The following is a 23466-nucleotide window of genomic DNA, read 5'->3' on the forward strand; positions in this document are numbered from 1 at the left end:
CATCTTGTTTAAAGACCGGAACATACATTAGAAGACACACTGTAGAAGCAATGCGGTGTGGGTGTGTGCGCTCACCAGGTGTGCAGCGCCCCCTGTGTGGACTGCTGTGCTACTGCCTGCAGCTCCTCCTTCAGGGCCTGGGTCTGGGCCAGCATGGCTGCCACGCGCTGGCTCAGCTGGCACCAGCCTGGGTCTCCCCTCCTCATCAGACAGCCAAGGGGCTGGCGCTGGGCCGCCAGGGGAGTAGGGCACCTCAGGCTGGGCTCCGCCGGGCCGCCTGCCCCCTCCGTGTCCTGCAGGCCTGGGTGGTGGTGGTTCTCCGGGCAGCACTGGAGCAGCCAGGCCAGCTGCTGGAGGAGGGTGGCACACTGGGCGGCCAGACCCTGGGCCCGGGACACCCAGCCCTGGAGGGCGACCTGAGGGGGAAGACCTCCTGCGTCTGGGCCCTGGCTCTGGAGGTTGGCCTGGATCCCCTGAACGCTGGTGGTTAACCTCCTGTGTGTGAGGGAGGGGAGAGGGGAGAGGGGGGAGCACACCAGCAACAAGCCTGTGAGGATGTTTGTACATCCAGTATGAGAGCAGAGTTGGTGGGTAACTGGAGGAGCAGATGGTGGCTCGGGGGGTGAGGGTGGAGGTGGAAGGGGAGGGAGGAGGGTGAGGGTGGAGGGTGTAGGGTGAGGGAGGAGGGTGTAGGGGGAGGGTGGAGGGTGAGGGTGGAGGGTGTAAGGTGTAGGGTGAGGGAGGAGGGTGTAGGGGGAGGGTGGAGGGTGTAGGGGGAGGGTGAGGGTGTAAGGTGTAGGGTGAGGGAGGAGGGTGTAGGGGGAGGGTGAGGGTGTAGGGGGAGGGTGAGGGTGGAGGGTGTAGGGGGAGGGTGGAGGGTGTAGGGGGAGGGTGAGGGTGTAAGGTGTAGGGTGAGGGAGGAGGGTGTAGGGGGAGGGTGAGGGTGTAAGGTGTAGGGTGAGGGAGGAGGGTGTAGGGGGAGGGTGGAGGGTGTAGGGGGAGGGTGAGGGTGGAGGGTGAGGGAGGAGGGTGAGGGAGGAGGGTGAGGGAGGAGGGTGAGGGTGGAGGGTGAGGGTGGAAGGTGTAGGGGGAGGGTGGAGAGTGGAGGGTGTAAGGTGTAGGGTGAGGGAGGAGGGTGAGGGTGGAAGGTGTAGGGGGAGGGTTAGGGAGGAGGGTGGAGGGTGAGGGTGGAGGGTGAGGGAGGAGGGTGAGGGTGGAGGGTGGAGGGTGAGGGAGGAGGGTGGAGGGGGAGGGTGGAGGGTGGAGGGTGGAGGTCTGACCTGAGGTGCACCCACTGTTCCGTCAGCCTGGCCAGCCGGCGTCTCTGCTTCAGGAGGAGCTTGAACAGGTGTGAGGAGAACCCCCTGCAGCGGTCGATGTTCCCCAGCCCCACCTCCTGAAACACACACAAACACAGTCAGCCCCACCTCCTGAAACACACAAACACAGTCAGCCCCACCTCCTGAAATACACACACACACCCCCAGCCCACCCCCTGAAACACATACACCCCCAGCCCACCTACTGAAATACACACACCCCCAGCTCCTGACCACTACAGCTGACACAGAAACCCAGTTGTGCCGTCTGTGTCTCACCTTGGCAGCGCTCTGAAGCGCCGTCTGCATGGCTGTCCTCCGAGCCCAGGAGCGATAGAAATACTTCTGACAGCCGTCCCACGCTGCTGCCAACTCTGTGAACAGCCTGAGGAAAGAAAAACACCTGTTAGACTCAATTACAGAGTCACACATCATCAACTAAATAGGAAATAGCTCTCTCTGTGTGTGTGTGTGTGGAGGGGTGTGTGTGTGGAGGGGTGTGTGTGTGGAGGGGTGTGTGTGTGTGGAGGGGTGTGTGTGTGGAGGGGTGTGTGTGTGTGGAGGGGTGTGTGTGTGGAGGGGTGTGTGTGTGTGGAGGGGTGTGTGTGGAGGGGTGTGTGTGTGTGGAGGGGTGTGTGTGTGTGGAGGGGTGTGTGTGTGTGGAGGGGTGTGTGTGTGGAGGGGTGTGTGTGTGGAGGGGTGTGTGTGTGTGGAGGGGTGTGTGTGTGTGGAGGGGTGTGTGTGTGGAGGGGTGTGTGTGTGTGGAGGGATGTGTGTGTGGAGGGGTGTGTGTGTGGAGGGGTGTGTGTGTGGAGGGGTGTGTGTGTGTGGAGGGGTGTGTGTGTGTGTGGAGGGGTGTGTGTGTGTGTGGAGGGGTGTGTGTGGAGGGGTGTGTGTGTGTGGAGGGGTGTGTGTGTGGAGGGGTGTGTGTGTGGAGGGGTGTGTGTGTGGAGGGGAGTGTGTGTGTGTGGAGGGGTGTGTGTGTGTGGAGGGGTGTGTGTGTGGAGGGGTGTGTGTGTGGAGGGGTGTGTGTGTGTGGAGGGGTGTGTGTGTGTGTGGAGGGGTGTGTGTGTGTGGAGGGGTGTGTGTGTGTGTGTGTGGAGGGGTGTGTGTGTGTGTGTGTGGAGGGGTGTGTGTGTGTGGAGGGGTGTGTGTGTGTGTGTGTGTGTGGAGGGGTGTGTGTGTGTGGAGGGGTGTGTGTGTGTGTGTGTGGAGGGGTGTGTGTGTGTGTGGAGAGGTGTGTGTGTGGAGTGTGTGTGGCGTACGTGTTCTCAGCCTGCTCCTGGGTCCTGACGGTGGTCAGGGCGGTGGAGAGCTCCAGAGGCAGCAGACAGAGCATCTCTTCTGGGCTGGCTGTCCTGCTCCACGCCAGCCCCTTCCGGTACGACAGGCCTGCACACACACACACACCACCATCATCATCATCATCATTCTCACCGCCCACGCTACGCAGCTCAACGCTCGTCTCAACGGAGGAGGAACACAAACGTCCTCAGAGGTCGAGTCAAGGTCAACCTTGACCGCTGAGAGGTGCAGTTTCATCACACCGAGATACAATGAGGACAGGCGGGGGGGGACTCACCGATCTCTGCCAGCATCTTGAAGAGGTCGGAGAGAGCTCTCTGCTTCTGCTGCAGGATGTGCTTCACCTCGGACTTCTGCCTGTCCTTCTCTGCCTTCATGTCCACCGTCAAGCTCTGCAGGTCCTGCAGGTTACTGATGATCTCCCCTGAAACAGCATCCAGCTCCCACGGTCAACACCTCCCTCTCCTCCTCCCCTCTCACACCAACACCTCCCTCTCCTCCTCCCCTCTCATACCAACACCTCCCTCTCCTCCTCCCCTCTCATACCAACACCTCCCTCTCCTCCTCACCCACACCAACACCTCCCTCTCCTCCTCACCCACACCAACACCTCCCTCTCCTCCTCACCCACACCAACACCTCCCTCTCCTCCTCACCCACACCAACACCTCCCTCTCCTCCTCACCCACACCAACACCTCCCTCTCCTCCTCACCCACACCAACACCTCCCTCTCCTCCTCACCCACACCAACACCTCCCTCTCCTCCTCCCCTCTCACACCAACACCTCCCTCTCCTCCTCACCCACACCAACACCTCCCTCTCCTCCTCACCCACACCTCCCTCTCCTCCTCACCCACACCAACACCTCCCTCTCCTCCTCACCCACACCAACACCTCCCTCTCCTCCTCCCCTCTCACACCAACACCTCCCTCTCCTCCTCCCCTCTCACACCAACACCTCCCTCTCCTCCTCCCCTCTCACACCAACACCTCCCTCTCCTCCTCCCCTCTCACACCAACACCTCCCTCTCCTCCTCCCCTCTCACACCAACACCTCCCTCTCCTCCTCCCCTCTCACACCAACACCTCCCTCTCCTCCTCACCCACACCAACACCTCCCTCTCCTCCTCACCCACACCAACACCTCCCTCTCCTCCTCACCAAACCAACACCTCCCTCTCCTCCTCACCCACACCAACACCTCCCTCTCCTCCTCACCCACACCAACACCTCCCTCTCCTCCTCACCCACACCAACACCTCCCTCTCCTCCTCACCAAACCAACACCTCCCTCTCCTCCTCCCCTCTCACACCAACACCTCCCTCTCCTCCTCACCCACACCAACACCTCCCTCTCCTCCTCCCCTCTCACACCAACACCTCCCTCTCCTCCTCACCCACACCAACACCTCCCTCTCCTCCTCACCCACACCAACACCTCCCTCTCCTCCTCACCCACACCAACACCTCCCTCTCCTCCTCCCCTCTCACACCAACACCTCCCTCTCCTCCTCACCCACACCAACACCTCCCTCTCCTCCTCCCCTCTCACACCAACACCTCCCTCTCCTCCTCCCCTCTCACACCAACACCTCCCTCTCCTCCTCACCCACACCAACACCTCCCTCTCCTCCTCACCCACACCAACACCTCCCTCTCCTCCTCCCCTCTCACACCAACAGGACTCAGAGAGGCACGGTTCCTTACCGGTGAACATGTCCAGGTCCTCTGAGAGCTCCGGCAGGGGGTTGTTCTTCACCAGCTGGACGCTCATGTTCTTCATCTTCCTGGTGAGGTGAGGCAGGCGGACCAGGAGGGACGAGGGGTCAGCCAGGTGACTCGACTCTGGGACGTCGCTCTGAAACACACACCACCAAACACCTTCAACAACCTCCTCCACGTATACATCTAGACCAGGGGTGTTCCCATCCTGGTCCTCAGGGTCCACGGTCCTGAATGTTCTAGATGTTTCCCTGCTCAAACACACCTGACTCAAACGAATGGTCGTTACCAGGCTTCCGCAGAGATCGATAACAACTCAGTCACTTGAATCAGGTGCGTTGGCGCACTCTTGACAAATAATAATACATTGTATTTCTAACGCACTTTTCATTTGAAAACAAATCTCAAAGTGCTAAGTGCCTTTAACACTAAAGGTTGTTCTGCTGTGTGGTGGCTAGTTTGTGACGGGATACCTGGAGGTCTCTTCCCCTGCCAGGGAGGGTGATCTTCAGGGCCCGGTGGACCCGATGCAGGGGCGTCTCCTCTGGGTTGGCATCAACAGTGTCCAGGCTGGCACTAGTGCCCTGCTCCACCAGCGCTGGGGCACAGGGGCTGCACAGGGCCGCCTCAAACTTCTTCACAAACTTGAAGAGGGTTCTGAGTGGTAGAGGAAAGACAGTCATTCTACTATACTTATCACAACATACCTCAAAGGGGCTGATGTTTGTAATGCTATAGAAGCAGCCACGGTTACTGGAGGAGATGTAAATCCATCGTACCTGTGGGTCTTGTCCACTGACTGTTTGATGGACCAGAAACTGACATCGTTCCACTTGGAAATCTTCACAAAGTCCTGAAGGGGTACACCTTGTTAGTACGCATTGCATGCCACTACTGGCATCTCAAAACATCTATGTACTCTATAGTTAGTGGCAAAGTTCTTGCCAGCATACCTTGAGCTCCTTCTCAATGGGCTGTCTGATCTGAATGAGTTTGGTCTGGATGCACTCAGAGAACTGGCTGTAGTATTTGTGCAGGTTCCACAGCAAGTGGCACAGGGGTTCTGTGTAGCAAAAACAAACCCCACTCAGAACAGCTGTTACAACAGCAGCCATGGAACCAAGATACCAGTTTCATACAGTCACACTGACGAAACCACATGACTAAATCAGCCCTCCTCAGCCCTGGTCCTCGTGAGCCCTGAGTGTTTTAAAGGCTTCCACAGAGCTTGATAACAACCCACTCGTCTGAATCTGGGTTGCAGCAGGGAAACATCTAGAACACGCATGACAGGAGTTCCCTGAGGACCAGGGCTGAGTAAGGCTGGTCTGAGTGTGGGTGGTGTGCGGGGAGAGGAGCGAGGCAGACCTTGTCCCTGCTGGCTGGGGGCCAGGAGGAGCAGGTGGCAGTGGAAGCCCAGCAGCATGGCCAGGCGGGGGTGGAACTCCCCCAGGGAGGAGCCCTCCATGTAGGCCTGCAGCGTGGAGGACACGGAGGACAGTGACAGCGGCTCCAACTCCTCCTCCCCTGGACAGCACACACACAAACACAGGGTTAGCACTTCTTAGATCCTAAATATCTTTAGAAACATTCATACAATTAACTGCATAATAAATGATAATAGCATTGAGGAGATTTAGAAACTGGGCGAGATGTTGTGGAAGGGTTGCTTGGTTACCTGCATCCATCCTCTGCTCCTCCAGGTACCTCTCGATAAGCTGGTACAGAGAGAACCAGTGCTTGGTGGATTTTTCCGTGTGGCGCTTCAGGGCGTTGTCCAGACTGCTGGACCAACAGCTAGGAAGCAACAGAAACAAATCGACTTTAATGGCGGTTCAGTGTTGCACCCTGCTGGGTTTGTTTTGAAAGACAAAAAAAACAAACAAGAAAAAAAAGTCAGCCATGAGTCCTGCCCACCAGCAGAGGGCGCTGGCAGGACCCCGTACGGCAGGACCCCGTACGGCAGGACCCCGTACGGCAGGACCCCGTACGGCAGGACCCCGTACGGCAGGACCCGTACGGCAGGACCCCGTACGGCAGGACCCCGTACGGCAGGACCCGTACCTCAGTTCAAGTTTGCGCCAGTGGATGATGAGCTGAGTGACAGGCTCCAGTTCCCTGCGCAGAGACACGGAGCGACTGGCGTTGTTCTCCCAGTCCTGGCAGGGGGGAGGGGGGGGTTAGCTCCACAGGTAAAACATGATTACATAACACTTGCAGAGAGAGGGAGAGCGAGAGTGATGGAGAGGGAGTGAGAGAGACAGAAACAGAAAAAGAGAGTGAGAGAGACAGAGAAAGAAAGAAAGACAGAAAGACAAAGAGACAGAGAAACAGAGCCAGCTGTGGGCTGTGGGGAGGGAGCTGACCTGGGCCTTGCTGAGCAGGATCTCCAGGCCGTTGAGGAACTTGGCCAGAGGGCTGGCCAGACTGAAGCTCAGGATCCTCTCCATCACCACGGTGAGCTGGGGCAAGAACACACAAGACTGACACACTGAAGCGGAACAGAACGACACATCCTTCTCAACTCAGCTGACACAGGGGGGGGGGGGTGTCCCACCTGGATGAGGGCGGGGTGTTCAGGCCAGTCGTCTAGCCTCTGTCTGACAGCCACGGCCAGCTGCTCCACCACAGGGAGGCAGCGGCGAGCCTCGCTCATGTTGGGCTGCTGGTAGAAGTCGTAGGGCCCGTCTGGCTGCAGGCTGAGGCCGGCGTCGGAGGCCCCGGGGCCGGCGGGGGAGGCCCCCGGGCTGGCAGGCGAGGCCCCGGGGCCCTGGACCGTGTTCTGGAGCAGGGAGCTGAGCAGCAGCTGGGTGCAGGCTAGATGCTGGTCCAGCTCAGAGTCTGAGGACAGAGAGGAAGGTGGGGGCAGGGCGGAGTGGGGTGAGGTGGGGGATTAGTAGATTAGATTAGTAATTCACCATAAGGTATCCTTAATGGAAGAAATATTGAACTTAAAGTATGCTTACAAAGTAGAAGTACTGACACACTTCAATGTCAAAAAGCGTGTGATTGTACAACATATACACATTTCAAATAGCACTTCCAATTGTGGACACGAAGATAAATACAATGAACACGTATTTAGCTCTCATTTAGTACATTTAAATTAGACGCAAGTAGAACATTTTCCCCTTGGGATTCACAAACAGCAATTGACTCCGGCTTTGATCCATCAATCGTTCAGTGGCAGCACCCACCTAGCAGGTGATAAAAGCGGGCCATCACAGGAGCTGTGATCTGGTACGAAGTGACCAGGGCTTTGATGTGATGTTTGCTGTGATTGGCTGGAGGGTTGCCTTGGTACCACAGCGACTGTGAGTATCCCAGACAGAGGCTCAGATGGACCTGGACCATGGTGTTCATACAGGCCGGGGACAGGAAACCAGCCTCGCCCGCATCCTCCGGGACTTCCTCCTCCTCTAGCCCCGCCTCCGCCGGCCCCTCCAGAGTGTCCGGGCCGGTAATGTCAGCAAAGTCCTGACGAGACCCAAAGAGAAGGGATCAGAATCGCCGTTGCAAAGCAGACTAGCTCAACCCAGCCAGAGTAAAACAAGCACGTCCTGTACAGACCAGCGGAGGTAGAGGATACCAGCAGAGGTAGAGGGGTATGCACAGGCAAAGGGTACCAGCAGAAGCAGAGGGGTACCTGGTTGTACTGAGGGAAGCTGCGTCTGTAGTCCCTCTCATCCTGCTCCTCCTCGCTCAGGCCCGTCCCGTGGAGACGGCTGCGATGGCGGTACAGACTGGCCTCCAGCTGCTCCTTCTCCCTGGCCCTTCTCTCCTGCTCGTCCCACTCGTTCACCACCGCCTGTGGGGGGAGAGAGAGAAGAGGGCAGGGGTAGGGGGGAGAGAGGAGGAGGGTAGAGCATCACACACTGCACCACAAACCCTGGTGCTCGTTCAGACCCCCCCCCTCCACCTGGTGATGGAGGCCCACGCTAGCGCACCTGACAGATGTGCCTGAAGAGCTTGTGTGTATCCTGGCTCAGCCCCCCGGTGGACAGGGCGTGGCACTGCACGTACAGGAGGGCGTTCAGCAGCAGGGTGGAAGTCTCAGGGACCGTGCGTGCTGGGTCCTGCTGGGGGAGGAGCTTGGCCAGGCCCCGCAGCACGTCCACACAGGCCCGGGAGCACAGGTAGTCAGCCCTGGCCAGGTAGGAGGGCAGGCTGGGGGACAGGGAGGGGAAGGCCAGCAGGCAGGACACCAGCTTGGGCAGGCCTGGCATGGGGGTGAGAGAGGAGGCCAGCTGGGAAGCCACCAGCCTCATGCCGTGTCGGAGCTGCAGGATGGCGGTCCGCAGGGGGCCCACCACGTCAGGGTACAGCGGGTAGTCCTCATGGAGCCTGTGGGCGAAGCGCTGCTGGGAGGCCTGCCACACAGCCTCCTCCTTCAGCAGGCCCTGGATCCCCGACCTGGATTTGGGCCCGCTCCCCTGGAGGGCCTTCAGGAGGTGGGAGAGGAGGTCCTCCACGGCGGCAGGCTGGCCGATGCTGCAGAGGTAGTGCTGCAGCTCCTGGAAGAGCCTGCCGTACTGCGGCTCTGTCGGGCGACACGCCTGCTTCCTGGACAGCTCTGCGATCTGCTCCTTCACCTGCTGCATCCGGATCCACAGGTACCTGAGCGGGAGGGAGATGCTTAACGAGAGGACACAATCCTCCCGGTGGTTAACGCTTAAAGCTGTTTGACACGAGTGGGTCTCGGCGTGTCCAGGCCACAGCTGTCCTGATCCTGACCTGATGCGAGGGTGCTGGAAGCCGTCGGTGGTGCTGTTCTCCCCAAGCTCTGCTCCCGTCAGCAGCTGCGACGCCAGGCTCCGCCCCCTCCACTCCTCCTGCAGCAAGGCCAGCTGGGAAACACAGGCGGTCACACAGCCAGTTAGCGTAAAACGTTAAAACACGCAGAGAAACATGGAAGAGCCGTGCGGCGTCCTGGAGGGGTAACCCACCTCCTCCTGAGAGTAGCTCAGCTTGTAGGCTCGCTTCACGGCCGGGTCGAAGATGGTCTGCGGGGTCCACACCTTCATGTGCATCAGGCCCATGTTGACCCAGAACACCCCGGAGCGTGCGGCCGGACTAGGCCCGGGCTGGACCTTGTTCTGGACGTACTGCTGCAGGCCGGTGAGCAGGGCATCCAGCATGCCTTCGGGGAGCAGGCTGGGGGCCAGGAAGTCTCTGAGGACGGTCTGGATCTCCTGGGCAGCCACCAGGGGGTCCTGGTCCTCCACCAGGCTCTCACAGCTCTCGGTGTAGCCCTCCTGCAGGGCGGGGGGCAGCAGGTCGGCCATGCTCTGCAGCTGCCTGCGCAGCACCACCCCCTGCAGCCTGCTGTCTGTTCGTCTGCGGGGGGAAACACAGGAACACCGTGAAACTAACGGCCCAAAGTCTCACTGAACATGTTGGCAGTTTGCCAGCGGGTAGACTCGTCTCCAGGAAGATCTCTTTTGGATTGTTTCTGAATGTCATGTCAGGTGTGTTTTCCGCCCAGTGTGTGTACCTGCACTCAGCCAGGGCAGGCATGGCCATGTTGTTCCACAGCAGGGAGCTGACATCCTGCAGCTGCTGGCTCCTCTCCCGCCACTCCCCGAGGGTGACCCTGGAGGCCGAAAGGAGCGACATCCCTGTGGGGTCCCAGCCGCCCCCACTCTCAATGCTGCTTAGAACTCCCAGTATGCAGTGCGACCACACAGCTTTACTCAGCATGCCAGGACCCTGGAAAGGAAACAACATATACATACAGTTATTTTCAACTTTACATTCCGATTAGAACACCATTAGACGTTACACTGTAGCTACGGTACCGTGCTGTCAGGTACCAGAGATGACTTTGCTGCCATCTGGGTCTCTGGACTCAGGGGGTCCCACTTCAGCCAGCGCTCGGGGTCAGAGGTCACGCTGCTGCTCCACAGAGAGGCCAGGGCTTCAGACAGCAGCTCGCACCACACAAACTGCAGCTCCTCCGAAGGCTGGGGGGAGGAGTGCAACACGGTCACCACACAGGACAGAAACACGGTCACCACACAGGACAGAAACACGGTCACCACACAGGACAGAAACATGGTCACCACACAGGACAGAAACACGGTCACCACACAGGACAGAAACACGGTCACCACACAGGACAGAAACACGGTCACCACACAGGACAGAAACACGGTCACCACACAGGACAGAAACATGGTCACCACACAGGACAGAAACATGGTCACCACACAGGACAGAAACATGGTCACCACACAGGACAGAAACACGGTCACCACACAGGACAGAAACACGGTCACCACACAGGACAGAAACAAGGTCACCACACAGGACAGAAACACGGTCACCACACAGGACAGAAACACGGTCACCACACAGGACAGAAACAAGGACGCTTTGGCGCTTGAAAGGTTAAACAGGGAGTCTCACTGACCCGGTCACTGCTGAGCAGGAACCAGAGAGGCTGCAGCTGGCTGACGTTCATGGGAGTGGACTGGAGGCAGAAGCGCAGGTGCTGGGAGAGTTCCCTCCTCATGCTGTCCTCCCTGTCCCTATCCCTGAGGAAGCAACACCACCAGATATTCAACCCTGACGAGACAACACTGCAGCGAGCAAACATGGCCAACCACCTCCTTCCCCACGGCGTTCCACTCCTCCCTACCCCTGCGTGAGGGCCATCTGCAGCAGGTCTGCACACAGCCGGAGCTGGTTGAGAAGGGCCAGTTCCTCCACCAGCGGCCAGAGCTGGGCCCTGCGGCGCAGCTGCAGTAACACCTCCCTGCAGGCGGGGGCGCTGTCTGCCGGCTGGCCGTCTCCCGTCACGGACGGACGAACTTCCAGGAGGCCGCAGGAGGTCATGTGACCCTGCTGCTGCTCCACGCAGGACACCAACCTCTCCAGCACACCTGGGGAGCACGACGTAACAGACATCAGAGGAAGCCAAGGCGCAGAACATTTTCCCGACGGCCGACGTTGGAAGCCGTGTGATTCAGCCGACCTGAGTTCTGCGGCTCGAGCTGGTTGTTGGCGAGCAGGACCAGGCCCCAGGCCTCCAGCAGCCTCTCCTTGGTCTCCAGGCCCAGGACAGCCTCCTGGAGGCGGGTCACCTCCTGCTTCCTGGACGAGCCGTCCAGCCTCAGGTCCCCCACATCCAGGATGTGGCTCAGGACTCTCAGACGAGACGCACACTCGGCCACAGACTCCAACTGAAAGAGGGTGTTTTTTGTTTTGTTTTTTATTACACATTTATAGTATTGTTGTTTCTTATTGTTCCTTAATGTTTTTTTTATTGTTTAAAATGTTTCTCAATAAGGTGAAGATGGGTCAACATCCAGTACTGTGACTTTTCGAAATAACACGTCAGGAAGATTAACAGGAAGCATTAGGAGGTCTGTGATCAGACATTCTCTGTACCTTGAAGGGCAGTGGTTTTCCCAGTGTCTTCTGGATGCCCTTCAGGGCAGTGGCCACAGTGACCGGGGTGGACAGGACCGTCTGGATGGCAGCTGACACCGTCTGCAGCTCCTGCTGCCCTCTGGAAGACAAGAGAAACCTCACGTCACCATCACACAGCCGGACCACACAGCTGGACCAGCAGCCTGACCACAGCAGCCTGACCACAGCAGCCTGACCACAGCAGCCTGACCACAGCAGCCTGAGCACAGCCTCTCACCAGGGTGGTGTCTGGGAGAGTGTGGGGGATCTGTGGAGGATAAACTCACTCGTAGGTTCCGTCCCCCAGGAGCAGATGAGGCAGCCGTAAGATCAGGTGCTTCTGGACCCACTGCCAGTGCAGCGACAGCACCGACACGCCCTGGGAGTCTGCGGGGAGCGTGTTGCACACGTCCCAGAAGCGGTCTCTCCACTGCAGCAGCTGCAGAACCTGGAGACACACACACACAGTTATACACACACACAGTTACACACACGCACAGTTATACACACACACACACACAGTTATACACACACACACACGCACAGTTATACACACACACACACGCACAGTTATACACACACACACACACAGTTACACACATACACACACACACACACAGTTATACACACACACACACACACAGTTACACACACACACAGTTATACACACAGCAGCCATGATTGAGGTTTATGAGACGCAATAAGGAGCCTTCAGATTAAGTGACTAGGGTGTAATGCCTGGAGTCTGACCTCGAACATGAGGTGGTCTGATATGTAGGGCTGGCCTGTCTGGATGCCCTGCAGGATGAAGTCGTCCCATAGGTCGAAAAAGGAGCGCAGGTGTATCAGCACCGGGTGTGGCAGGTGACCGATGTCCACTGTCCCTTCAGGTGAGGGAAAACAAAATAGGAATCAACACCAACATCCTGTAACTTTTTTTGTGTTTTTTTTTTTTTAAGCGTCCAGGTGGAAGTGTGTTTCAGCTGGGCTCCTTGTGTGTTTGGGTACCTTTGGAGAACGCGGTGGCCAGTCTTAGGGCGCTGTTGTGTGCTGATGCATTGATGGCACAGGTGCAGATGACAGCCCTCTCCTCTCTGTCCATCTGCAGGACAATCCTGTGAAAACACAAAACACACCCGGTGACTCATTCCCCATCGCAGCGACACCAGTGGTCAGACTGAGACACCAGCGGTCCGACTGAGACACCAGCGGTCCGACTGAGACTCCAGCGGTCCGACTGAGACTCCAGCGATCAGACTGAGACTCGAGCGATCAGACTGAGACTCGAGCGATCAGACTGAGACTCGAGCGATCAGACTGAGACTCCAGCGATCAGACTGAGACTCCAGCGATCAGACTGAGACTCCAGCGATCAGACTGAGACTCCAGCGATCAGACTGAGACTCCAGCGATCAGACTGAGACTCGAGCGATCAGACTGAGACTCGAGCGATCAGACTGAGACTCGAGCGATCAGACTGAGACTCGAGCGATCAGACTGAGACTCCAGCGATCAGACTGAGACTCCAGCGGTCAGACTGAGACTCCAGCGGTCAGACTGAGACTCAGCACGTACCTGTTAGCGAGCACGTACCTGTTAGCGAGCACGTACCTGTTAGCGAGCACGTACCTGTTAGCGAGCACGTACCTGTTAGCGAGCACGTACCTGTTAGCGAGCACGTACCTGTTAGCGAGCACGTACCTGTTAGCGAGCACGTACCTGTTAGCGAGCACGTACCTGTTAGCGAGCACGTACCTGTTAGCGAGCACGTACCTGTTAGCGAGCACGTACCTGTTAGCGAGCACGTACCTGTTAGCGAGCACGTACCTGTTAGCGAGCACGTACCTGTTAGCGAGCACGTACCTGTTAGCGAGCACGTACCTGTTAGCGAGCACGTACCTGTTAGCGAGCACGTACCTGTTAGCGAGCACGTACCTGTTAGCGAGCACGTACCTGTTAGCGAGCACGTACCTGTTAGCGAGCACGTACCTGTTAGCGAGCACGTACCTGTTAGCGAGCACGTACCTGTTAGCGAGCACGTACCTGTTAGCGAGCACGTACCTGTTAGCGAGCACGTACCTGTTAGCGAGCACGTACCTGTTAGCGAGCACGTACCTGTTAGCGAGCACGTACCTGTTAGCGAGCACGTACCTGTTAGCGAGCACGTACCTGTTAGCGAGCACGTACCTGTTAGCGAGCACGTACCTGTTAGCGAGCACGTACCTGTTAGCGAGCACGTACCTGTTAGCGAGCACGTACCTGTTAGCGAGCACGTACCTGTTAGCGAGCACGTACCTGTTAGCGAGCACGTACCTGTTAGCGAGCACGTACCTGTTAGCGAGCACGTACCTGTTAGCGAGCACGTACCTGTTAGCGAGCACGTACCTGTTAGCGAGCACGTACCTGTTAGCGAGCACGTACCTGTTAGCGAGCACGTACCTGTTAGCGAGCACGTACCTGTTAGCGAGCACGTACCTGTTAGCGAGCACGTACCTGTTAGCGAGCACGTACCTGTTAGCGAGCACGTACCTGTTAGCGAGCACGTACCTGTTAGCGAGCACGTACCTGTTAGCGAGCACGTACCTGTTAGCGAGCACGTACCTGTTAGCGAGCACGTACCTGTTAGCGAGCACGTACCTGTTAGCGAGCACGTACCTGTTAGCGAGCACGTACCTGTTAGCGAGCACGTACCTGTTAGCGAGCACGTACCTGTTAGCGAGCACGTACCTGTTAGCGAGCACGTACCTGTTAGCCACGGCGTTCAGGGCCTCCATGAACTCCGTGTACCTCTCCTCATCCTCAAACGTGCAGGTGTTGGCCAGAATGTCCAGATACTGCTTGTTCCATCGCATGTCCACCAGGATCCTGTAGTCATCTACCCACATCGCAGACGCCGTTAACCTCAACACTGCAGCTCTCAAAAGCACTCAAACTTTTTCATTTGTTTGTGAAATCTTTTTGTGTTGATGTAGAAGTGTTTTAGCGGGTGTGTGTTTGGTACCTGTGCTGTGCGGCTGCAGCAGTTCGGTGAGGCTCTTGCCCTTGACCATCAGCTTGCTGGAGAACACCGCCTTCAGAGCTCGGTTTCCCGCCTCCAGTTGCACCAGCGCCGGATCTGCAAACAAGCAGAGCGGAAAAAATATTAGACTTCAAGTATGTTTACAGAGTAAAAGTACGAACACACATTTGTTAAAGCTGGTTTGGGCTGGCCAACATTTTTACAACGTCTGGCTCCGCCTCTGCCTACCGCCACAAATATATATATATTTTTAATGGGTCACAGACACTGTCCATTCTACATTTTCATATTGTTGGTTAATAGTTTGATGGTCATTAACGAGCGTCGGTGATCGGTCAGAATTTAGTTTCTAAATGAGCATCCCTGGTACACAGCACATACGTTTCCCTCACAGAAAGTTCCAGAGCAACGAAGTTGACATATTAAGTATGTGAGTGTACCGTCAGGACCTAATGTCCCTGATATTAACGCTCCAACTGCCTGCTTGTCTGTGGCTCCATCTCTGGGACGTACCGGGGGCGGACTTGTAGCTCCTGCCAAGGTGGGCCAGCCAGCTGCTGCGCAGGATCCAGTCGCTGTGGGAGGCCCTCTCCGTCAGCAGCCTGACGGCCGTGGGGATGAGGCGCAGGGTGTCCCCGTCCTCCAGGTCCACCACCCCTCCAGAGAACACCAGGCCCTCGTGGGCCCCTCCGCTCTGCAGCGCCCTCTGGAGGTCACACAGGCTCAGCGGACGACTCCTGGTTCCACACACAAGGGGGAGACATCAGACATCAGCCTTGTAGCCCCAAAACCAAACCTTCTCTACGATACCCGTGAGCGTGGTCCAGTGTCTGACCTCTTGCCCTGCAGGCTGAGGGTGTTGAGGCAGAAGGACAGGACCTGTCCGTCGCGGAGGACGGAGGAGAAGCAGGAGTCCTCGGTGGAGAGGAGCGCGGAGGGGAAGCCGTCCGGCCACACCCCGGCACACAGCAGCCCGCTCCCCCAGTCCTCTGTGTCCAGGATGGCTAGCCGTCTCTCGATCACCTGCTGGGCTTGCTGCAGAGAGACACAGCAGAACAAACAAGCGTCAACACCTGGGCTTTGGCCTGCTGTGCTGTCGAGGACTGTGATGACAGACAGGCTGGACTGGTAGGAGTGGAGGTGGCGTGTGCTGTTGGTACCCGCTGGCTGGCGGTGGTGCGCTGGCAGAGGGAGTAGGCTTCTCCACAGGAGTGCTGCAGGGCGCTGGGCAGGTCCACACCTCTCTGCAGCTGGCAGGACAGCAGGGTGGCAGCATGGAGTAGGGAGGACACAGAGGAGGCAGGAGAGTCTGGCCGGGGAGGGAGGGAGGGAGGGAGAGAGGGGGGGAGGGAGGGAGGGAGAGAGGGGGAGAAGAGACTTCCATCCTTACATATCTGTCTGTTTAGATCACTTGATCATTGGCTGGGAAAACACCAGCCACTCCTGTTTTCAAAGTAAAGGACCGTCTCTGGAAGCTTACCCCAGATGGTGGTCTTGATGTCAGCGTGGATTTCAATGAGCAGATCACACACACAGTCCCCGGTCACTCCCACTGTGTGCAGCACAGTCTTCAGGTCCAGAGAGTCCCAGCACACACCCTCGTGTTCTCCTGGGACGTAGATCTCCACCCCTCGGTTCCTCATGGCCCTGGAGATCTCCCCGTGCGTGGGGTCCATGGTCAGGAACAGCCTGGAGGAACGCGGGACACCAGCTCACGTCAGGCTGAGCCCCCAGGTGTTGCTGTCCGTGTGCTGAGCCAGGAGTTCCAGCTCTGTGTGACGTACCTGAAGTTGGGGTGAGGCGTGATCCTGGGCGTGGTCCCGTCGATGACGCCACGCTCGTTGATGGTCAGACAGCCGCCCGGTTCCAGCAGGGCGTTGAGGCGGTCCAGCACCGAGGGGCTGAACACAAACAAATTTAAGTCACACTGACGTCGACTCTTTCTCTGCTCAGGTTGGCTGAAGCTCTTGGATGCCCGTAACCCCCTCCTCTCACCCCGGGGTCCTCCCCTCACCTGCAGAAGTTGACGTTGTCCATAAGCAGCCAGTCCCCAGCCTGCAGGGCCTGCACCAACATCCCATCCAGCCACTCGAAGCCTCCGTTGGTCCAGCCGTCCTGCAGCTGGGCCAGACGCTCCTTCAGAAGGGTGAAGTCCATCTGTAGCTTGGACATGTCTGAGGACGACAGTGCAGCCCATCACACAGGGCCTCCACTCACCTTACTGTAGCTGCTGTGGTTTTACTTCATTGTTTGTTTGATCCTTGTTGCATTCATGTTTACATTTTGTTTGTTTTATTAGAATCTGGGTCATGGCATCCTTCTAATAAAACAAACAACATTTAAACATGAATGCAACAAGGATAAAAAAAACAAACAATGAAATATAACTTCACCAGCGACATTAACCACACCAGCGACATTAACCACACCAGTGACATTAACCACACCAGCGACATTAGCACGCAGTCAGTTTGTTTTTAAACAGGACAGCCGTTCATGGAAGGGCCGAACACAGCGTGTGAGGGGGGCCGTACCTGTGAAGACCTTGAGTTTAGTGTTGAGCTTCTGCAGCAGCAGGATGATGACCTCCAGCTTGTTCAGGGCGTCCGAGGTGACCGTCCCCCCGGTGCTCTCCAGACCCTCGTCCTTCAGCCAGCGGCAGAACAGGCTCCAGGTCTTCAGCAGGAACTCTGTGTCCTGCACCGCCCCATCCAGCGACATCAGGCCCCGCCTCGTCACCATGGCAACCACGTAGTCCACCGTCTCCAGCACCTGTTGCCATGGCCGCATGATGTCCACCTGGGGGAAACGCAGAAGCAGGCTCTAATGCGTCGCGTTCTCGGTTTGAATTGGAAAAAAACGGTTCACGCACGCGGCACGTGGGCCTGTGGGCCATTTAAACTAGCAAGCGTAACACAGCTAGCACAACAAGGAAGTAACCGGGTGAGTCAGTCAGGGGCCTCGTCTGGCTGTGACCTACCAACATCACTCAACTGGGCTCCGCCCGCCTTGGGGGAGCCCTGGCCTGAAGCCTGTCCTGAGCTGTTGTTGAAATATTCAGGAGGCTACATTGCTAATCGCTTCGTTTTGTGTCTCTCACTCGTCCTCTCCTGCCTGTGGACACACCCTCACTACCAAGATCCCCTTCAAAGTTAGTGCACACTGACAATATTCCCTTTCAAGGTTATTACACTAGAAAGATTCCCTTAGTTAGTTAGGCTTTCTTCCACACCCCTCTGTTCGCACTAAGCCGCTTTAGAGGAGAACACCAGGCAAACCTGAGCTATAAAACCAAGGCTGCTCTGCAGGGTGAAGGCAGCTGTCCCAGGTTGATGAGTTACCTGCTCGAACCCTCCCAGCAGCTCCGTGGTATCCATGGCGCTGTTCATGGCCATGACCCGGAGACGGTGGCCTGTGAGCAGAGCCAGCAGACGCACCAGGCTGGTCTTCCCGCTGGCTGTGGGGCCCACCAGGATGGACATCCAGCCCATCTCCACACACTTCATGACCGACTCCAGAGGCCGGAGGGCCTGGTGGGTGATGGACAGGGGGGGGTCCAGGACCACTGGGGCCCCCCCACTGCGCTGAAGGACTGAGAAGCCCACCTGGGGGAACATGGCGGGGGGATGACTTTATGCACTTTTTAACACATCTGTGGGTTTTTATATAAACCTTTTTTTTTTTTTTTGCTTTCCGTATAGCACTGGATGAGGTGTCGAGGCTGTGACCAACCTGAAGGTTAAGTGGTGTGATGTGGAACTGCCTTGAACCAGTGTAGGGCTCAAAATCTTCACCAAACACCTTCCGGAACACAGACAGCACCTGAACAGAGGAGTATTCATGAGAAGAGCTGACAGCTTTGAACTAGCATCAAGTTTCACAGACAACTCAAGACTAGAAGTTAGTAAACAGCAGGGCTGTACATACCTGGGCCTTATCTGTCTCTGTCCTCATCCGGTCTGCGTACACCACACCCACATGCTGACCTGGGTTGAAGAAGCCGGGCGATTGGTCGGCTTGCATCAGCTGACACCAACGAAACATGTCTCGCAGGTTGAATTCCCAGGGGCCTCCTTTCTGACCCCACTTCCTCTCCACAGAGACTTCCTGCACGAGCTGAGGGACGGAGGGAGAGGAGGGACAAACAGAGCAGGACACAGAAGGATGGTTTGTGACCAGATATAGGACAAAGCAGTGGAGAAGAGATAAGTGGCTTGTGTATTCAGAAGCCAGTGGACCACACAGAGCTCATAGAGCCCCCCCAAAATAAAACAAAGCCAGCAGTGAACTTGGGACAGTGAACCAATTTCCACGAATAGCTCTATGGGCAGGGAAACGATGCCAACTGCTGGGACAGACTGGCGGGTATTGTCCTTTATTGTCACAATGGGATCAAGCGAGGACATCTAACCCTGCTGGACCCTGGCCACAGAGGGACAGACGAGGTCAGTCCAGAGTCGCACTGAACCCCAGAGGCTCTGACTGGACCAGGGACACGAGTCCTTAACCTACCCGGTTATTGAACTGCACCATTTTAGAGGTGATTTGCTTGTCGATGTTGGGGAAAATTGAGTCCCCGATAAACTCCATGTCTTCACTGGTGAGTTGGTCCACAAACACCTGTAAAAGGCAGGAGTGCAATTACATAATTACATATATTTTATGATAATAATAATGTGATCATGTTTCTGTGTGTTTGGCTGGCTCACGTCTACAGTACCTGAGTGAACCTGTTGAGGAATGATTTGGGGAGTCCCTTGCGCCCCCCTCCCTGGATGAAGGGGTTCTGGCAGCCGAAGATCTTGGTCTTCTCGTGCTGCACCTGGAAGGTCATTCCCAGCTCCGGAATATAGATCTCTGAGCGGTGGTCAAAGCAGGCGTTCAGGCCCTCGAGAACTGACTGGGAAGCCAGGTTCAACTACAGAAGAAAAGAAAACCACAAGCATTCATATCAGCATCACATGGAACATCATACATACACATCTAATGAACACAAAGACTCCATATTCCATAACATAACTCTATAACATAATTCCATAACTCTGAAATACAGTAGGTTGTGGGAGATATCGTACCTCATCCAGGACTATCCAGTGACCAGCCTTCAGTGCAGCCAGAAGAGGACCATCTCGCCAAGCAAACTCTCCCCCCTTCCCCCCCTCTACAGGCAGGTCAGTCCCAAACAGATCCGTCACATCCTGCCCCGGGACAAAACAACATCATTAACCGATCAGGGAGTGATCGCTAGTCCACCCGTCTCTTTTGAGACATTATATAGCAGCAGAAGCACAGATGTTCTGGCTAACATAAACATTGAGAGACTGGGGAACAGGGGCTTACCGTTTGTTCAGAGAGGTTAATTCGGACCAGGTGGTTCCCAGAGGCCTTGGCCAGGGCTGCCACCAGGCTGGTCTTGCCCACGCCAGGGGAGCCCTCCAGCAGCACCGGCCTCTGGAGCTTCAGGGCTCGGAGGATCCTCTGGGCGTTCACCGCAGTGGTGCCCGCGGCCAGGGCGTAGTCTGACAGGCTCCGGCTCTCAGTCGCTGGTCCTGAAGGGTCGAGGGGAAATAAAGATGAAGTCGACCTGCATTTCCAGACACAGCAGAGAACCTGCTATGGAAACACTACTGCAGGACACGTCCAGAGGAAAAAAACGTCCAGACCTAGGGCGATGTAGAAGGGGTCGATGCCGAAGAAGTCATCCCCCAGCTGGGGCTCCCTGGGCAGGGTGGTGTCGTACACCCGCAGGGCGTCCAGCATCTCCTGGTCCAGCTGGGTGACCCTGCTCAGTCTCTGCTGCAGGAAGCCCAGACAGGACCGGCGAGCCACCAGCGCACTCTCAGCTGACGACGCCGTCGTGCCTGGTGGGTAACAACACGGGGGAGGAGGGGGAGGGGGGGGAGAGGAGGGGAGGGGGGAGAGAGGCGGGGGGAGGCGGAGGAGAGGAGGAAGAGGGGGAGGGGAGGAGGAGAGGGATGGGGGATGAGGAGGAGGGGAGGGGGACGAGAGAAGAAGGAGGGCAGGAGGGGGTGGAGGAGAGAAAGAAGAGGAAATGAGGAAGAGGAGGACACTTGAGTCATGTGATTCTAGCACTTCCTGAGTTTACACAGGTGGAGTCAGCGTCGTGTGGCAGTGTCTGACCTGATCCGATGCCGTCCACGTACACCAGACAGGCAGCGTGGATGAAGGCAGTGATGGTGTCCAGCCTGAGGTCCCACTCAGCCTCCTCCTCATTCTCCTCCGCCCCCATGGTCATAAAGCCATCCATGTCACGCTCACACACCACGTTCAGGAAGTGGACCCAGGACAGGATGTCCCTCACGCTCAGGATGCAGCGCCGTCCGAACTCCTGACTGGTTAGCCAGTCGATGAAGTCCAGCATCAGCTCAGCGATGTCTCCGCCTGCGTGGAGGGGGACAGGGCGCGTCGTCAGGGTTAAGGGACGCGTCAGAGAGAGAGCGGAGGAGGAGGGCTTTGCTCCAGACGTGAGACAGACTGAGCGGAGGAGAGGAGCTGGGGTACCGTCTATGGCGAGGCCTGAGCGCAGGTTGTGTTGGATGATCTGGACCAGGTCACTACGGCTGTTGGTCTGAGGGCACCAGATCTCGGTGAACCTGTTCCTGAGAGCTGGGGAAAGCTGCACACACACACACACACAGAGAACAAGAGAGTATGGTTTAAATAACCAGAAGCCATGATGGCTGATCTTTCAGGATCTACATTTAAGAGCTTTACCTCCTTCTTGCCGAAGTCTCCTCCAGGGTTCATGGTGGCCACCAGACGGAAGCTGGGCGCCGCTGTGATCACCTCCACATCATCATCATCCCCGCTGCCCTTCTCAGCCAGCAACAGGGACCTCTCCGTCTCCAGAACGCTGCGAGGGGAAGAGGTCAAAGGTCAGTGACGCTCATGTGTGAGGGAGAGCTAAGAGCCGTGACGGAGAGAGCGTGCCCACCTGTTGAGTCTCTCCAGCACAGAATCGTCTGCCAGGGAGATCTCGTCCATGAGGAACACCCCTGCCTCCTTCATGGCCTGGACAAGAGGCCCGTCCTGCCACTCAAACAGACGGCCGTCTTCTGCGTCCACCTGCAGCGCCGCACAGCACACAGGCAGTACCAGCAGGGGGTTAGGACTTCCTATCTGCTTTACCTGCAGTTAGTCTGGAGGTACCCGACTAGGGTTGTAACCAAGATTATGCTGCCAGGGTTTTCAGCTACATTTAAGTGTAGCATATAGGCTAACCTGTAATTTAGCTAATTTAATTTTAATTAATTTAAAATTATAATTTTTTTTAAATGAAGCAATTCCCATGCAAGCCTGTACCTGATGTGTCCCGGCGTGTCTGACCGGACGCAGCCCTCCCAGGAAGTCTGATGTCTCCATGTGCAGGTGACAGTTCAGGGAGAAGAACTGCTGTCCTGCCAGGGCAGCAAACAGCTGGCAGATGGTCGTCTTTCCACACCTAAGAAGAAAATAAAAAACAATAAATAAAAACCACAAAACTTCAGCCCTCAGAAGTGCTCCCTTTCACTCCACTCGGAGATCAGACAGACGAGTTGAGTTTGTGCGGTGTCTGTGTGTGTCTGTGTGTGTGTGTGTCTGTGTGTGTCGGTGTCTGTGTGTGTCTGTGTGTGTGTCTGTGTGTGTCGGTGTCTGTTTCAGTTCCATACCCCGTGTCTCCCACCAGGAGGACCGACTCTCCGAATCGCAGCGCTCGCCCCACCAGGACGGCCAGCCTCCGCATGCTGTGCGTCCACACCACGTGACGGAACTCCTCGGGGACGCCCGCGATGCTGTCCACGAAAGGACCTGCCGTGCAGACCACATCACAACTCCTAATCGGTCCTAACACTCTGGCCAATACTAATGTCCCACTGAGTGGAGAACTCCCCACATGCAACACTGCACAACACGCAACGCTCTTCACACTCAATAGAAACTCCAGGATCTAACTCCTGATAGACAACATAGAACAGTGATTCAACACCTCAAGAGTTCATACTCATAGTGTTTACCTAAAATGTCAACCGCTGGTTTAGTTGAGAGCCATTTCATATTTTGTAAAGTTTAAGTGCTTGAATAATGCAGACAGTGCAGTTGACCTATTGAGCTGAAATGGAGGGTCGTTCTGTGGTCAGACTGTGGCGTTGCGGCGCATTGGTTCTGGCACAGTATGATGCTCTGTCCTCTGATTGTACTCACTGAACTGAGTGGTGACCTGCTGTTCAGAGAACAGGGAGTCAGGGTTCACCCTCCGCTTGAAGTGCTTTTCCAGGATGGACTGGATGATGGCCGCCTCGTCTGCCTTCCTCACTCGGCCTGCCAGCAGCATAAATCCTGACAGACACACAAGCAGGTCCGGTTTACAACTACAAGAGCTGGAAGACACGGTGGGTTATGTGTCGTTCGGCCCGTGAGACAGAATCTGTTAGGGGTGGGAATCGTTTGGTACCTCACGATTCGATTCAGATCGATTCGATTCGAAATCGATTCACAACTTTTCCGAGATTTTTTGAAAAAAATCAACAACAAAAATATATATATATACAAAAGCGAAGCATAATAAAAACACATTGATTCCCATACATTTTTTTAATCGATCTGAATCGTTAGCAGACTGAATCGCGATTCAAATGTGAATCGATTTTTTCCCCCACCGCTAGAATCGGTCTCATCTACGTTTCT

The 23466-nt window shown here is 56.5% G+C and overlaps 1 protein-coding gene across 2 annotated transcripts in view; it reads right to left on the reverse strand.

Moving 5' to 3' along the window:
- The window catches only part of mdn1 (midasin AAA ATPase 1), a 42856-nt gene that overhangs the window by 10254 nt on the left and 9136 nt on the right, over positions 1–23466 (reverse strand). Inside the window, exons 28-79 of one of the 2 annotated variants that reach the window (XM_062467370.1) lie at positions 22984–23118; positions 22452–22590; positions 22105–22243; positions 21737–21867; positions 21517–21655; positions 21304–21418; positions 20923–21183; positions 20445–20642; positions 20122–20330; positions 19857–19979; positions 19502–19699; positions 19294–19401; positions 18709–18897; positions 18514–18603; positions 18123–18386; positions 17316–17580; positions 16796–16955; positions 16566–16682; positions 16262–16470; positions 15942–16090; positions 15617–15816; positions 15295–15518; positions 14764–14877; positions 14508–14637; positions 12771–12877; positions 12513–12646; positions 12050–12210; positions 11742–11862; positions 11326–11533; positions 10990–11233; positions 10762–10885; positions 10163–10312; positions 9844–10058; positions 9296–9686; positions 9084–9196; positions 8297–8966; positions 7996–8157; positions 7547–7826; positions 6907–7190; positions 6716–6811; positions 6414–6508; positions 6028–6146; positions 5718–5876; positions 5303–5412; positions 5129–5202; positions 4823–5006; positions 4335–4485; positions 2902–3048; positions 2585–2711; positions 1599–1704; positions 1281–1396; positions 76–495 (exon numbers count right to left, since the gene is read on the reverse strand). In XM_062467370.1, the coding sequence (XP_062323354.1) occupies positions 76–495; positions 1281–1396; positions 1599–1704; positions 2585–2711; positions 2902–3048; positions 4335–4485; positions 4823–5006; positions 5129–5202; positions 5303–5412; positions 5718–5876; positions 6028–6146; positions 6414–6508; positions 6716–6811; positions 6907–7190; positions 7547–7826; positions 7996–8157; positions 8297–8966; positions 9084–9196; positions 9296–9686; positions 9844–10058; positions 10163–10312; positions 10762–10885; positions 10990–11233; positions 11326–11533; positions 11742–11862; positions 12050–12210; positions 12513–12646; positions 12771–12877; positions 14508–14637; positions 14764–14877; positions 15295–15518; positions 15617–15816; positions 15942–16090; positions 16262–16470; positions 16566–16682; positions 16796–16955; positions 17316–17580; positions 18123–18386; positions 18514–18603; positions 18709–18897; positions 19294–19401; positions 19502–19699; positions 19857–19979; positions 20122–20330; positions 20445–20642; positions 20923–21183; positions 21304–21418; positions 21517–21655; positions 21737–21867; positions 22105–22243; positions 22452–22590; positions 22984–23118 (9274 nt within the window). Of the gene's footprint in view, positions 1–75; positions 496–1280; positions 1397–1598; positions 1705–2584; positions 2712–2901; positions 3049–4334; positions 4486–4822; positions 5007–5128; positions 5203–5302; positions 5413–5717; positions 5877–6027; positions 6147–6413; positions 6509–6715; positions 6812–6906; positions 7191–7546; positions 7827–7995; positions 8158–8296; positions 8967–9083; positions 9197–9295; positions 9687–9843; positions 10059–10147; positions 10313–10761; positions 10886–10989; positions 11234–11325; positions 11534–11741; positions 11863–12049; positions 12211–12512; positions 12647–12770; positions 12878–14507; positions 14638–14763; positions 14878–15294; positions 15519–15616; positions 15817–15941; positions 16091–16261; positions 16471–16565; positions 16683–16795; positions 16956–17315; positions 17581–18122; positions 18387–18513; positions 18604–18708; positions 18898–19293; positions 19402–19501; positions 19700–19856; positions 19980–20121; positions 20331–20444; positions 20643–20922; positions 21184–21303; positions 21419–21516; positions 21656–21736; positions 21868–22104; positions 22244–22451; positions 22591–22983; positions 23119–23466 lie in introns of both variants that reach the window. The other variant, XM_062467369.1, reaches the window with a different exon arrangement.

This window comes from Osmerus eperlanus, chromosome 8 (genome assembly GCF_963692335.1).
Source record: "Osmerus eperlanus chromosome 8, fOsmEpe2.1, whole genome shotgun sequence".
Taxonomy (NCBI): Eukaryota; Metazoa; Chordata; class Actinopteri; order Osmeriformes; family Osmeridae; genus Osmerus; species Osmerus eperlanus.